The sequence below is a fragment of the Nycticebus coucang genome, chromosome 1 (genome assembly GCF_027406575.1).
Source record: "Nycticebus coucang isolate mNycCou1 chromosome 1, mNycCou1.pri, whole genome shotgun sequence".
In the NCBI taxonomy this organism is placed as follows: Eukaryota; Metazoa; Chordata; class Mammalia; order Primates; family Lorisidae; genus Nycticebus; species Nycticebus coucang.
In genome coordinates this window covers 42,986,780-43,002,942 of record NC_069780.1, presented here as the reverse complement: position 1 = coordinate 43,002,942, position 16,163 = coordinate 42,986,780, and the positions used below count along the sequence as shown (strand labels likewise).

At 34.9% G+C, this 16,163-nt stretch overlaps 1 protein-coding gene across 1 annotated transcript; it reads left to right on the top strand.

Moving 5' to 3' along the window:
* The first annotated feature begins 302 nt into the window (after positions 1–302).
* LOC128590200 (electron transfer flavoprotein subunit alpha, mitochondrial-like) lies at positions 303–15,836 on the top strand. Its single transcript, XM_053597462.1, has 2 exons — positions 303–438; positions 15,272–15,836. The coding sequence occupies exons 1-2, from the start codon at positions 303–305 to the stop codon at positions 15,724–15,726; spliced, it is 591 nt and encodes a 196-aa protein (XP_053453437.1). The 3' UTR covers positions 15,727–15,836.
* Positions 15,837–16,163: the final 327 nt, after the last annotated feature.

The following is a 16,163-nucleotide window of genomic DNA, read 5'->3' as shown; positions in this document are numbered from 1 at the left end:
ATGTCAGACCTAATTAAAATGAAAACTCCTACTCTTTGAAAAATGTTATTAGGAGAATAAAAAGACAAGCCAGAAAATGAGAGAAAATATTTACAAAACTTATATGTGATAAAGGACTTGAATCCAAACATGCAAGGAACATATAATAATAAAAAAAAAAACAAAGAATTCAGTTATAAAGTTGGCAAAAATTCTGAATAGATGCCTCAGCTAAGAAGACACACAGATAATAAGTTGGTATATGAAAAGACACGCCACGTCCTAAGGAAATGTAAACGATAAGAAGATACAAACCTATCGGAATGTCTAAAATCCAAAATAGTGACGACGTCAAATGCCAGCAAGGATGTGGAAACAGCAGGACTTTGCATTCATTGTTCATTCAAGAGCAAAATAGTACAACCATTTTGGAAAACAGGTTAGTAGATTCTTATAATGGTAAACTAATCACCTGTTGTTGTGTATTTATGTAAATCAGTTGAAAAAATACATTCATACTAAAAACCCTCATATCAAGTTTCTAGCCACGTTTTTCATAATTAAATTATGTCATTTGGAAGCAACCAAATCATCTTTTAATAGGTGAATGAGAAACTAATTTTAATACATCCCTGAATTATAATTCATCAATGAAAATAAATGTGCTATCACACCATGGAAAGATATGGAGTAACTTCAAAGGCAGGTAAGGGGGTCAGTATCACAAATCTACATACTTTATGGTTCACACTATATGACAATCTGGAAAAGGTAAGACTGTAGAGACAGTAAAGACGTCCGTCAGTCAGTTCCAGGGGCTGGAGGCGGGGAAGGAGGAAGAACAGACAACCGGAACTTTAGAGTAGTGAAACCATTGTGTATGAAGCTGTAAGAGCCCTATCATTACATGTTATTCAAAACCCATAAAGTATACACGACAAAGAGTGAAACCTGGTGTCAACTATGCACGTTAGCGCACAATAATGCATCAGTATGGGCTCAACAATTGTAACAAATAAACCAAATGAAAACAAGTGTGTATTGAAATAAAAATGGAGCACGGAAAGTTTTGGGAGAGATGAATGTGCTAATTATCTGGATTGTGGTAATGGTTTCACTGTTCTATACTTCTATCAAAATTTAGGGACCAAGCAAGCTATCAAATCACAAAAATGCACAAAATAGCCTCATTAATGCATATTGGTAAATGAAAAGAAGCCAATCTGTATGATTCCAAAGGTACAGGGAATAAAAATATCCATGGTTGACAGGGTTTGAGGTAGCGAGGGGGACAAGTGAATATAAGGAATGCAGGGTATTTGCAAAGTAGTGATACTGTTTGGGTTGTGTATGATCCCAGACAGTGCCGTAATGAAAACGTGTGACTTCGTATGGTGCTCTAAGATGCTCTAAGATGACTGTGAGATATTAGGCATTTGGCAAAACGTACAGATATGCACAGCAGAAAGAGTGAGCCATAATGCAGACTGTATAGACCTTTTTAATAAGGTGTCAATATTGTTTCAATTATAACAAATATACCACAGTGATGCAGGAAGTGAATAACAGAAAAAACTAAGGACAAGCAGAACATAAATAGATGGGTCTCTTTCCACTTCCAATTTTTCTGTACCTAAAACTGCTCTGAAAAAAGAAGTCTATTAATTTTTTAAAAAGATGTGAAATTAATCAAAACTAAGCTTGTTTTCCTTTCAGTCAAAAGCAGACATTTTGCTTTTTTCTTTCATTCTGAACCACAAACTGTATTATTTCCATAATGGATTTTTATTGAAGTATTCAAAGCTTCTTTTATTTCAAGCATTGGGGATGGGGGTAAAAATCTCTGTTTAGAAACACTGTTGATTGTATCATTTTTAAACATAGTAAAATGAAATAGCATATTGGGTTGTATTTTTGGCAGATGGTTTTTCATTATCTGGTACACAGAAATCCAAGGCTGGTGACAGCGGGTTTGGTGTGGGTGCTTACTCATCTGTGAGAGAGTAATTTTTGAGCTGCTTGGCCAGTGCACATCCTAAATCTTCCTCAGCATCTGTGACAACATCTGCCTAAAACATGTTAATATGCATATTTTTGCTAGGAAGTCGTATTCTGTCTTTTTGTCCTCCCAAAGGCAAAATCATATGAGTGTAAAGTGAGATATTTAAGATGATTTGAGGGCTACCTTTTAAAAGTATTCCTATTTTTGCATAAAATGTTAAATCTTATTCTGTACTCATTTCCTTGTGCCGGCCTATGTTCTCAACAAGTAATTTGGAAAAAGTAATTCCTCTTGGAAACAGCTTCTAAATGGTAAGAATTAGTGTGCCAGTGTGATTATTTATCTAAACATTATGTTTCACAGATAGAAGAAATCTTCAGTAAATAAAATTTCATATTGCATACATTTAACGAGATGGACATATCTTGTACTTCTACTGAAGTTAAGTCTAATTCATTAATAACAGATGCTGCTTTTGATAAATGCTAATTTGTACAATTTTCACAACTTGGTACATTAGTTTCATTTAAATAATATATTAAGAATATTTTTTTACATGATAGTATGCTCTTCTTAGTTGAATATTATCATTTTGTATTTTGCACATTCAAATTGTTTCAATCCTATTTCTGTATTAATTTTCCATATTCATTAATTGCCCATAAGTAGTAATTACTGAAGCCATAGACATAAGCATCTGATGTAGTTTTTGAAATAAATGCAGCAACTTGATAAGTGATAGAAATAAACATTATTCACTCTATTTTCTCTTTGGTCCTCATGAATACAGATTATTTTTTTTTATTTTTTATGGCATTTTCCCTGCCAGTTTTTCGAGATTACAAAATTGGCTGCTTGGAGTAAGATGTATAGCAAAGGCCATTCATCATGTTCACTTTCATATGCATACACCCTTTAGATAGAAATCCAAAATCCGTCCAAACCTCTTAGAAAACTTCAAATGAATGAGAATTGGTGAAGATTAGATTAAGCACAGGAAACGACCTTACGAAAAGTTCTAAATCAAGTCGTTTGTTTATTTATTGAAACAGAGTCTGACTACATTGACTGCGTTGACACAGAACTCCTGGGCTCCAGGAATCCTCCCACCTTAGTCTCTGGGGTAGCTGGAATTACAGGCAGGAACTGCCAGGTTTTGCTTTTACTCCAGTTGTCTAAACTGGTTTCTAACCTCTTAACCATTTGCCTGCCTTTGTTTCTGTGCATAGTCTGTTCATGTCAAAATGATATGATTGTAAGAACCTCAAAGGGAGCCAAATATGCTAGGTAAATGATGTTTTAATTAAATTTTTATTGGATAAGAGTGAAGAGCTCGGCAACAGTAGCAGCTTAGGTTATCAGATAATTCCCCTAATAAATTATTTTCCATAAACTTCATGGCTATAGATAAAAATTTCAGATTTTCAACTCTCTAAACATGCCTCGGTGCTGACTTTGAAATCAAAGGATTGTAATTTTACCAAAATATATATTGGAGCCATCAAGAAGAATAACCCTTTATCTTCTAAAAATGTCTGCTTGCTTTCTGCCATGTAAGGATGTGGTATGATGAGATGTTTGCACTCTGCAATCAGGAGGACCATCCTCACCAGAAGCCTGCCAGGCTGCCGGACTGATCTCAGACTTCCAGCTGCCAGAACAGAGAAATAAATCTCTACTTTTATAAGCCATCCAGTTCATGATACTTTATATCGGCATCCCAAACTAAGCAGCAACAGTTATTATACTACCTTACTTTAATTTGTGTTTATTCTTTTAATTATTAGCATGATTTTGAGTATTTATTTTTTATATTTTGGGGTTTCTTGTGGTCATTTTCTTAAGGGGACAGGATAAAGAGCAGTAGCCACTGAATAAATAGAGTGTGTCTAGATTTGCAAAGGCAATTAATTCATGCTATGTGTAATAATGTCTGCAGAACTTTTCCTGATTCTGAAGTGTATTTCAGTAAATATTCTGTAGAGAAGGAATAAGAATATAAATAAGAATAATGGCATAATTTTGGTTATACCTTTAGAAAAATGCTTTCCTAAAGTCCTATGAGTTGATGGATGTGCGTTTTCCTTCACTCACCAATCATAGATGTGCATAAGATTTAGTGAGGCTGATTTCTTTCCTATCTCAAAGAGACTTCCAGAGTATGTTTTAGTTTTCATCCAATAAAGATCAAAATGTTATCATATTATTCACATCCGAACTTATTAATTTTCACTATACTATTGACACAGCGTGTATATGTGCGTGCACTCACTGTGTGTGCATATATACACGTATAGCTTGTTACCAGTAACATTAACACCTTCAAAATCGTTATTGAAAACATTTAGCTACTGACTACTTCTTTCTATTTTTCAAGATTACTTATTCTAATGTTCTCACTGAAGCTATTATTCTAACACTTTGTGTCGTCACATTTGCTGAAACTACACCTTTTAACATTGCCCCACACCTGTCATTTTCTTCCTTTTTTCTTTCTTCAACATAAGGACAGTGCTGCATCATTCTCTTGCCCCATTCTACATTTCATTATATTTGCCTGGAAAATCTCTCATCTCTAACCCTACTGATTGAAATCAGATCATTTACTATTCAACAATTATACTCAGTAAGAAGAATAAAAGAACAGAAAAATTGAAGCAGCTATGCTCAGTGAATTGAGATTCTTATAAATCTCCATTGTTTTATTTTTTCTGCTGTGCAGTCCTACTATTTTTTCCAAATCAAGGAAGTCTTAAAACCTTTAAGATGACCATTTCCTCTCATCAGACTTCTAACATCTCCTTCCTTCTTTCATCAAGCTGACATCTTGCCATCTATTTTATAGAAAATAGAGTAACAACAACAACAAAAAAAATCAATTTTCATCAGCAACTGTTTCCAATTGGCCTGAATCTGATAGTTTTCTCTCTTGTCATGAAAGATCCCTCGCTATATGGCTCTTTACCTGTACTCCACATAAGTCTCATGTCTCAGTGGTTAATTGTATAATGACATAAATCCTCCCAGACCATTATGTGGATGATTTTTTTGCATGGTTGAAATGAAGCATAAGTCTTGATCATAACTTGAAGGCAGTAATTTCCCAAATTACTTATTAATTAGAAATGGAAAGGTAATAATTTGGTAGAGCAGAAGTCATACAGACACCAGTTAAACTCAATAAAACAAGTTACTAATAATGGGACAAATCAAAGTCACATGCTTCCTGTCATTATTCTAAGAGCAGGAGAAGATCTGCACCTTTGACGTTCCTACTACAAATCTCTAACTTGAATTTTATCATGATAAAATATTGGACAAATATAAATTGAGGGAAAACACAGAAATACCAAGAGTATCAAAGATAAGAAAAGATTGAGGAACTGCTCCACATTAAGGAACATTAAAAATTTTAACATTTAAATGCAAGCTAAAATCCTGGATTGGATTTAAGACCATTTTTTGTTTTCCTTGCTATAAGTAACAATACTTTTAACAAGGGGACAATGGGACACATATGAATGAAGTCCTTAAATTACCTAAGCATATCAACATAGACTTAAAGGCTTTAAAATGTTACCAAAAAATTTGACAGTTTTTTAATTTGTTTGCTTCAGTATGTGTAAGCTATTGACCTGATTCTGCAGAAGAACTATACATACAGAAATTCACCAGTCTGCATTCTCTTATATTTTATTTCGAACCATTCAAGGAAACTTTCAAACGTATGGTTTTAAGTATGCATGCTTTACACATAAAATTGCCAGAAACATTTCTATGTTACTTGTGAAACCATTGTGTTTATTTGCATAAACCAGGAAAAGGTCTAATTACGATTTGCATGGATTATTTACAGTTAAGTGGTCTATGAAAAAATGTGAGCCCATAAAAATGCTATTGTGTGCTCAAACCAAGCTGTCTTGCTCATTATAATTGTGTCTGAAAATATGGGTTAATAGATTTTAGGAGCATAGGCTTATAAATGTTTCTCAAAACAAGCACAAAGGTTGTTGGAGTCATCTATTAAATGTTTAAAAATATTTCATATAAAATGTTTTATTTTCTGAAGAAAACTGGGTTTCCTATTTCCTAAAGGCATATCACTACCAAGGTGTGGTTTTGAAACAACTAAGATAACTTATATTCTGTCAAACAAGCTGTCTGTATTTTACCTATTATCGTAGTGGTTAAAGGAATCTAATATTGGTAACCAACTGGGAGTTAATATTTCCTTTTTTAATGATTTAGTTGTGCAACACACATATTTGGGGCATTTAAAAGTAGCAGACATTCTGGGTTGATGAAGAGGTGGAGGTCTGGAATAGTGGCATAGCCAGAGAGGTTATGAAAGTTCCATGTCCCTCCCCACTACCCTGCCTCTGCCACATCTTCCACTTGACTGTTCCTGAATTATATCTTTTCTAATGAAACATGTCAAATCAATGGTACATGACTTATTTCCTTATTGCTTTGAAAGTTGAAATATGGGTAGGGCTCCAGCCCCATATACCGAAGGTGGCGGATTCAAAACCGGCCCTGGCCAAACTACAACAACAACAACAACAAGAAGGCTATAACCCAACTATAGCACACGACTATGAGGAAAGGGCCAAGGAAGGGGAAGGGAGTGGGGAGGTTAGGGTGGAGGGAGGGTAATGAGTGTGGCCACACCTACCGTGCATCTTAGAATGGGTACAGGAGAAACTTACTAAAGGCAGAATATAAATGTCTACATACAATAACTAAGAAAATGCCATGAAGGCTACGTTGAACAGTTTGATGAGAATATTTCAAATTGTATATGAAACCAGCGCATTGTACCCCTGATTGCACTAATGTACACAGCTATGATTTAACATTAAAAAAAAAAAAAAAAGATCTCTGAGTTTCCCAGAAAAAAAAAAAAATTAGTTTATGCCATTTTTTTCTTTAAAAGAGAAAGTAAATAATTCTCTTTTGGCAGCTAATTTCTCTTATTATGATTATACTTATCTAACAAGTTTTTTTTTTTTTTTTAGCTTTTATGATATCTAAAATACTTTGGTAAGCCTGTCAATCCCACATTAAATGAGACATGCCTTCATCCCCATTAAGAAATGAAATATCTGGGAGTATACCTAACAAAGGACATGGATGCGTAAGATCTCTATAAAGAGAACTGTGAAATTTTGAGAAAAGAAATAGCCAAAGATGTCAACAAATGGAAAAACATACCATGCTCATGGCTGGGAAGCATCAACATTGTTAAAAAGTCTATACTACCCAAAGCAATCTACAGATTTAATGCAATCCCCATTAAAACATCTCTGTCATACCTTAAAGATGTGGAAAAACTAGTTCTTCATTTTATATGGAAACAGAAAAAACCTCAAATAGCCAAGACATTATTCAGAAATAAAAACGAATCAGGTGGAATCATGCTACCAGACTTCAGACTATACTATAAATCTATAGTGATCAAAACAGTATGGTATTGGCACAAAAATAGAGAGGTAGATGTATGGAACAGATTTAAGAACCAAGAGATGAATCTAGGCACTTATCGTCATTTGATCTTCAATAAACCTATCAAAAACTTAAATTGGGGAAAGACTCCCTATTTACAAGTGGTACTGGGTGATTGGCTCGCAACTTGTACAAGACTGAAACTGGACCCACACCTTTCACCCCAAACAAAAATTGAATCACACTGGATAAAAGACTTAAACCTAAGACATGAAACCATAAAGATTCCTGGAAAGAGTGCAGGGTAAACACTTGAAGAAATTGGCCTGGGAGAAAATTTTATGAGGAGGACCTCCAGGGCAATTGAAGCAATACCAAAAATACATTACTGGGATCTGATCAAACTAAAAAGCTTTTGCACTGCCAAGAACACAGTAAGTAAATCAAGTAGACTGTCCTCAGAATGGGAGAGGATATTTGCAGATTATGTTCCTGACAAAGGTCTGATAACAAGAATCCACAGAGAATTCAAACTTATTAATACAAAAAGAACAAGTGATCCCATTTCACTATGGGCAAGAGACCTGAACAGAAGCTTCTCTGAAGAAGACAGGCGCATGGTCTACAGACACATGAAAAAAATGCTCATCATCTTTAATCATCAGAGAAATGCAAACCAAAACCACTAAAACTGCTTTGAGATACCATCTAACTCCAGTAAGAGTAGACCACATAACAAAATCCCAAAACTACAGATGTTGGCATGGATGTGGAGAAAAGGGAACACTTCTACACTGCTGGCGAGAATGCAAACTAATACATTCCTTTTGGAAAGAAGTTTGGAGAACACTCATGGATCTAAAAATTGATCTGCCGTTGGATCCTGCAATTCCTCTGCTAGGAGTATATCCAAAAGACCAAAAATCACTTTGCAAAAAAGGTATTTGCACCAGATTATTCATTGCAGCTCAATTCATAATAGCCAAGTCATGGAAGAAGCCCAAGTGCCCATTGACCTAAGATTGGATTAATAAATAATGGCATATGTATACCATGGAATACTATGCAGCCTTAAAAAAGATGAAGACTTTACCTCTTTTATGTTTATGTGGAGGGACCTAGAACATACTCTCCTGAGTAAAGTATCACAAGAATGGAGGAAAAATATCCAATGTACTCAGTACTTCTATGAAACCAACTTATATTTACTCACACTTTCTTATGAAAGATAGAACACAACTATAGCCCAGGATGAAGGAGAGAAATGGAGTGTGAAGGGCAGGGAGAAGGGAGTTTTGATAGAGGGAGGGTAAATGACCAGGACCTCACCTATGGAGCATATTGCAAGGGTACAAATCAAATCTGTCAAGTGTAGAACATAAATGTCTTAACACAATAATCAAGTAAATGAAAAAGCTATGTTGATTGGTTTGATGTAGGCATGTCAGATTGTATGAAAAAATCAACACATTGTACCCCACATATGCATAAATGTGTTCATTATCTATACGTATATGACTTAATAAAAAAAGAAATACATAAATTTCTAGGAAAGATATGAAAGCAAACAGGATATCAGAATATATGATAAATGGAGGATAAAGTGCAAATGTAACTCTGAAGATACTTTTGAACTTCTGTAGTTTTGTCTTGTTTCATGCAACACTGCAAAAGTCCGTGTTTCTGTCAAATGATGAAAAGAACAGAAACTATGTGAACTTACGTGAAGACTGATGCCCAGGGGAATACAAAACAAAAAGCCAATGCCGGGCTGCACCGGCTCATCCTTTTAATAATTTTGAGGAATAATTTATGCTTTTCTGATATTAGAAAACGTGATTACAACAAAAGTCAATATTCAATTATGCAGAGAAGAATATTCCAAGGAAGACAGACAATAAACTTTAAACTGAGATCCAACTTCTCTGGAAGTACAGTGAATCTGTCTTGATATTCAATGAATGGTTAACTGGAATAATGAGATGGAAAATATACTTGAAATATACTTTAAATATAATTTAAATCTAAATTATCCTAATACTTTATAATCTTTAGAAAAACCTTAACATGCAATGTGAGAATATTTTAAATAGTTTTGGCTTTTGAAATGCACGTCACCCATAATCCCCTACTGTTCAGAAAGCAGGTGGGAACTACCTCCACCCTGTCAGTGGGATCCTCTGAACAAGTCTTGCTCATATCTCTAAGAGCCTATGCTTTTTGCAATAGACAACTTAGGTCCAGTAAGATAATTATAAATTACAGACAGACTTGCTTCTCAGAGAGGATGAATTTAAAGGTGTTTTTTTTTAATTTACAAAAGTCCAACCTGCTTTCATAGATTTTTCATTCCACAATATTTCTCCACCTGTCTCTCTTTCCATTATTATCAGACACCTAGATTTTCACCTGGTCTAATGCAGAAATTATAGTGTGTGGTTGTTTCATATTTTCTGCCTCTCTTGATGAACCCACACTGAAACCAGCATTGAATTTTAATTTTTAAAATGTGAATTTAATGCACTGCTGATTGAAATTAAGCAAAAGCAAACAAAAATTATCAAAATTACCTCTCATTCACTCCATACTTAAATATTTTCTCTTCTGACTCTAATGCTTGATGCTTTGCCCACAGCCACTTATTCTGCACTCTTTTCCTGCTCCTAGTGCTTTTTCCCACATCCAAAATGGTTCAATAAAGTCCTACATTATTTAGCTTGCAATAATGGTATCAATAATGGCTAGTAATTATTTTTTGAGAACTTTCTTTGTACTAAACATCTAAAAAATCTGATAAACTTTATAAAGAGAAGTGAGGGTAATTTTACAATATAAATGTTCTACAGACAGTAAGAGAGAGTGCTGGGCAGGGCCTGTGGCTCAAAGGGGTAGGGCGCTGGCCGCAAATGCTGGAGGTAGCAGGTTCATGACCAGCCCCAGCCAAAAACTGCAAAAAAAAAAATAAATAAATAAGAGAGAGTGGCTACATTTGAGTCATTTTTCTGAACTATGCCATCTCACCTTATTTTATAGTTATGTATTCAGATAGATTAACTTTCCTGGGCATACTCTTTTTTTTTTTCTTTTTTATTAAATCATAGCTGTGTACATTAATGCGATCATGGTTGACACATTTTCATCACACTGGTTAACATAGCCTTCCAGGCATTTTCTTAGTGATTGTGTTAAGATATTTATATTCTACATTTACTAAGTTTCACATGTACCCTGGTAAGATGCACCTTAGGTGTAATTGCACCAATCACCCTCCCTCCACCTACCCTCTCCCAACCTTCCCCAACCTTTCCTCCTTCCCCCTATTCCTAGGTTATAACTGGGTTATAGCTTTCATATGAAAGCCATAAATTAGTTTCATAGTAGGGCTGAGTACATTGGATACTTTTTCTTCCATTCTTGAGATACTTTACTAAGAAGAATATGTTCCAGCTCCATTCATGTAAACATGAAAGAGGTAAAGTCTCCATCTTTCTTTAAGGCTGCATAATATTCCATGGTGTACATATACCACAATTTATTAATCCATTCGTGGATTGATGGGCACTTGGGCTTTTTTCATGACTTAACAATTATGAATTGGGCTGCAATAAACATTCTGGTACAAATATCTTTGTTATAATGTGACTTTTGGTCTTCTGGATATACACCTAGTAGAGGAATTATAAGATTGAATGGCAGATCTATTTTTAGATCTCTAAGTGTTCTCCAAATATCTTTCCAAAAGGAATGTATTAATTTGCAATCCCACCAGCAGTGTAGAACTGTTCACTTTTTTCCACATCCACAACATCTCTGGTTTTGGGATTTTGTGATATGGGCTAATCCTATTGGAGTTAGATGATATCTCAAAGTAGTTTTGATTTGCATTTCTCTGATGATTAAAGATGATGAGCATTTTTTCATATTTCTGTAGGCCATGCGCCTGTCTTCTTCAGAGAAGTTTCTTTTCAAGTCCTTTGCCCAGCCTGTGATGGGATCACTTGCTCTTTTCTTGCTTATAGGTTTGAGTTCTCTGTGCATTCTGGTTATTAAACCTTTGTTGGAGACATAAACTGAAAATAACTTCTCCCATTCTGAAGGCTGTTTGCTTGCTTTACTTACTGTATTGTTGGCTGTGCAGAAGTTTTTAGTTTGATCAGGTCCCAATAGTGTATTTTTGAAGCTGCTTCAATTGCCCGAGGGTTCCTCCTCATAAAATACTTGCCCAGACCGATTTCTTCAAAGGTTCTCCCTACCCTCTCTTCTGGCATTTTTATAGTTTTGTGTCTTAAGTTTAAATCTTTAATCCAGTGAGAGTCTATTTTAGTTAATGGTGAAAAGCGTGGGTCCAGTTTTAATCTTCTACAGGTTACCAGACAGTTCACCCACAACATTTCTTAAATAGGGAATCTTTTCCCCACTGAATGTTTTTAATTGGCTTGTCAAAGATCAAATAGGGGTAAGTAGCTGGATTCACCTCTTGGTTCTCTATTCTGTTCCAGACATATACTACTCTGTTTTTGTGCCACTACCATGCTGTTTTGATGATTATCGATTTGTAGTACAATCTGAGGTCTGGTAGCGTAATTCCCCCTGCTTTGTTTTTATTTCTGAGTAATGTCTTGGCTATTCGAGGTTTTTTTCTGATTCCATATAAAACAAAGTATTATTTTTTTCAAGACCTTTAAAGTATGACAGTGCAGCTTTAATGGGGATTGCATTAAAATTGTATATTGCTTTGGGTAGTACATTTAACAAAGTTAAATGGACATATTAACAAAGTTGATTCTTCCCAGCCATGAGCATGGTATGTTTTTCCCTTTGTTAACATTTTCAGCTATTTCTTTTCTTAGAGTTTCATAGTTCTCATCATAGAGATCTTTCACGTCCTTTGTTAGATAAACTCCCAAATATTTCATCTTCTTTGGCACTACAATGAATGGGATAGAGTCCTTAACTGTTTTTTCACTTTGGCTATTGTTGGTATACATAAAGGCTACCGATTTATGAATGTTGATTTTGTAACCTGAGATGCTGCTGTATTCCTTGATCACTTCTGAGAGTTTTGTAGTAGAATCCCTGGTGTTTTCCAGATATACAATCATATCATCTGCAAAGAGCGAAATTTTGATCTCTTCTGATCCTATATGGATACTCTTGATTGCCTTTTCTTCCCTAATTGTGGTGGCTAAAATTTCCATTACAATGTTAAAGAGCAGTGGAGACAATGGGCAACCTTGTCTGTTTCCTGATCTGAGTGGAAATAGTTTCAATTTAACTCCATTCAATATGATATTGGCTGTGGTTTGCTGTAGATGGCCTCTATCAGTTTAAGAAATGTCCCTTCTATACCAATTTTCTTAAGTGTTCTGATTATGAAGGGATGCTGAATATTATCAAAAGCTTTTTCTGCATCAATTGAGAGAATCATATGGTCTTTGTTTTTTAATTTGTTTATGTGCTGAATTATACTTATAGATTTATGGATATTGAACTAGCCTTGAGACCCTGAGATAAAACTGACTTGGTCATGATGTATAATTTGTTTGATGAGTTGCTGGATTCTGTTTGCTATTGTTGAATATTTTTGTATCTATATTCATTAGTGATATTGGTCTATAATTTTCTTTTCTTGTTGGGTCTTTTCCTGGTTTGGGGATCAGGGTGATGTTTGCTTCATAGAACGTGTTGGGTAGTCTTCCTTCTTTTTCTACCTTTGGAACAGGTTGAGTAATATAAGTACTAATTCCTCATTAAAAGTTTGGTAGAATTCTGACGTGAAACCATCTGGCCCTGGGCTTTTCTTTTTAGGGAGGTTTTGTATGGTTGATGCTATTTCCGAACTTGATATGGGCCTGTTCAACATTTCCACTTGATTCTGGTTAAGTCTTGGAAGGTGACATGCTTCCAAGTATCGATCTATTTCCTTCAGATTTTCATATTTCTGAGAATAAAGTTTCTTGTAATATTCATTAAGGATTTTTTGAATTTCTGAGGAGTTTGTTGTTATTTCGTCTTTGTCATTTCTGATTGATGAGATTAGAGATTTTACTCTTTTTTTCCTGATTAGGTTGTCAAAGGTTTATCTATTTTATTGACCTTTTCAAAAAACCAACTTTTTGATTTATTGATCTGTTTTATAATTCTTTTCTTTTCAATTTCATTTAATTCTGCTCTAATTTTGGTTATTTCTTTTCTTCTACTGGGTTTGGGGTTGGAATGTTCTTCCTTTTCCAGTTGCTTGAGATGTCCCATTAAGTTGTTAACTTCGTCTCTTTCCGTTCTCTTGAGGAAGGCTTGCAGTGCTATAAATTTCCCTCTTACAACTGCCTTTGTGGTATCCCAGAGGTTCTGGTAATTCGTGTCTTCATTGTCATTTTCTTCCAAAAATTTGACAATTTCCTCCTTAATCTAATCTATGACCCAGCTATCATTCAGCATAAGGTTCTTTAACTTCCATGTTTTTGTATGAGTATGTAGATTCCTGTTGCTACTGAGCTCAACTTTTATTCCATGGTGGTCCAAGAAGATGCAAGGAATAATTTGTATTTTTTTTAAATTTACTGAGGTTAGACTTTTGACCTAAGATGTGATCAATTTTGGAGTATGTTCCTTGGGCTGATGAGAAGTATGTGTATTCAGTTTTGTTGGAATGAAATGTTCTGTGGATATCTGCTAAATCCAAATGTTGGATGGTTAGATTTAAATCTAAAATTTCTTTGCTCAGCTTCTTATTGGAGGATCTATCCAACACTGCCAAAGGAGTGTTGAAATCTCCGAGTATTATGGAGCTGGAGGAAATCAAGTTGCTCATGTCTGTTAGAGTTTCTCTTATAAATTGAGGGGCATTCTGGTTGGGTGCATAAATATTAATAATTGAAATCTCATCATATTAAGTATTACCCTTAACGAATATGAAGTGACCATTCTTATCCTTCCTTACTTTTGTTGGTTTAAAGCCTATTGTGTCTGCAAATAGAATTGCAACACCTCCTTTTTTCTGATTACCATTTGCCTGAAATACGGATGACCATCCTTTCACCCTGAGTCTATATTTATCTTTTAAGGTAAGATGTGACTCTTGAATGCAGCAAATATGTGGCCTGAGTTTTGGTATCTTGTCAGCCATACTGTGCCTCTTTAGAGGACAGTTTAAGCTGTTCACATTAATGGAGAATATTGATAAGTCTGGTAAAATTTTGGGTATCGAGTTTTTCGAAAGTCCAGTGCACATTTTTAATCCTTTTGCCACTATGGAATTTGGAGTTGGATCAAAAGTTTCTGAGTGAGTTTACTTTTATGGTAGAGGATTGGGGTAGTCATTATGGAGGATAGGTCTGAGAATATTTATCCTGAAGAGCTGGTTTGGTTCTGGCAAATTTCTTAAACATATGAATGGTAGTAATGTATTTAATTTCTCCATCATAAATGAAACTTAGTTTAGTTGGATACAAGATCCGGGGTTGAAAGTTCTTTTGTTTTAGGAGATTAAAGGTCGATGACCACCCTCTTCTGGCTTGAAAATTTTCAGCAGAGAGATCTGCAGTCATTCTAATATTCTTCCGTTTTTAGGTAATGGATTTCTTACGTCTGGCTGCTTTCATAATTTTCTCCTTCACATTAACTTTAGTGAAGTTAATTATGATATGCCTGGGGGATGTCTTATTGGTATTGAGTCATGCTGGGATTCTGAAACTGTCTGCTATCTGAATTTCAGAATCTCTTGGTATGTCTGGAAAATTCTCTTTCATAATTTCATGGAGAAGTGCCTCTGTGCCTTGAGAAGCCACTTCATCAGTTTCAGGGATTCCAATGAGGTGGATATTAGCCTTCTTCAAATTATCCCAGAACTCTCTGAGAGAATAATCCAGTTGTTATATGACTTGGCAGATCAGTTGCATGCTGCAGTTGGTGCTTCCCGTGCTGCTGTTGATGCTGGCTTTGTTCCCAATGATATGCAAGTTGGACAGACAGGAAAAATAGTAGCACCAGAACTTTATATTGCTGTTGGAATATCTGGAGCCATCCAACATCTAGTTGGGATGAAGGACAGCAAGACAATTGTGGCTATTAATAAAGACCCAGAAGCTCCAATTTTCCAAGTGGCAGATTATGGAATTGTTGCATATTTATTTAAGGTAGTTCCTGAAATGACTGAGATATTGAAGAAAAAAATGAATCATGACCACGTCTTAAGAAGAAAAACAGTGTCAGAGTATTCAGCCGGAATCACAGAACTTCATGGATTATGTCATTGGAAAGCGTGGAGAGCTACATTTCATAATTCAAGGAAAAATTTCTAAAAGATGCCATAATGCTTTTTTATGAGACTATTATCATGTTTCTTTTTAATTATTCATGGCTCCAAACAATTATTTTCATAAATTTTCTAATTATGTAATAAAATCTATAATAAAGTAAAAAAAAAATGCTCTCCATTTCTCTTCCTCTTCTAGAGTTTGAGAGTGTTCAAAAGCTTTGTCTTCAATGTCAGAAAACCTTTCTTCTGCTTGCTCCAGTCTGTTACTGAGGATTCTACTGTATTTTTCAGGTCTTTAAGGGCTGCAAATTCTTGCTTCAATGTGTGTGTCAAAATCTTTGGTGGTTTTATCTTTAAATTCACTGAATTCTTATGACAACTTTTGAATTGCTCCTCGAATTTCTAATTCCAACTTTTGATTTGGTCCTCGAATTTCTAATTCCAACTTTTCCTCCATTCTATTAATCTTGTTTGCAATCC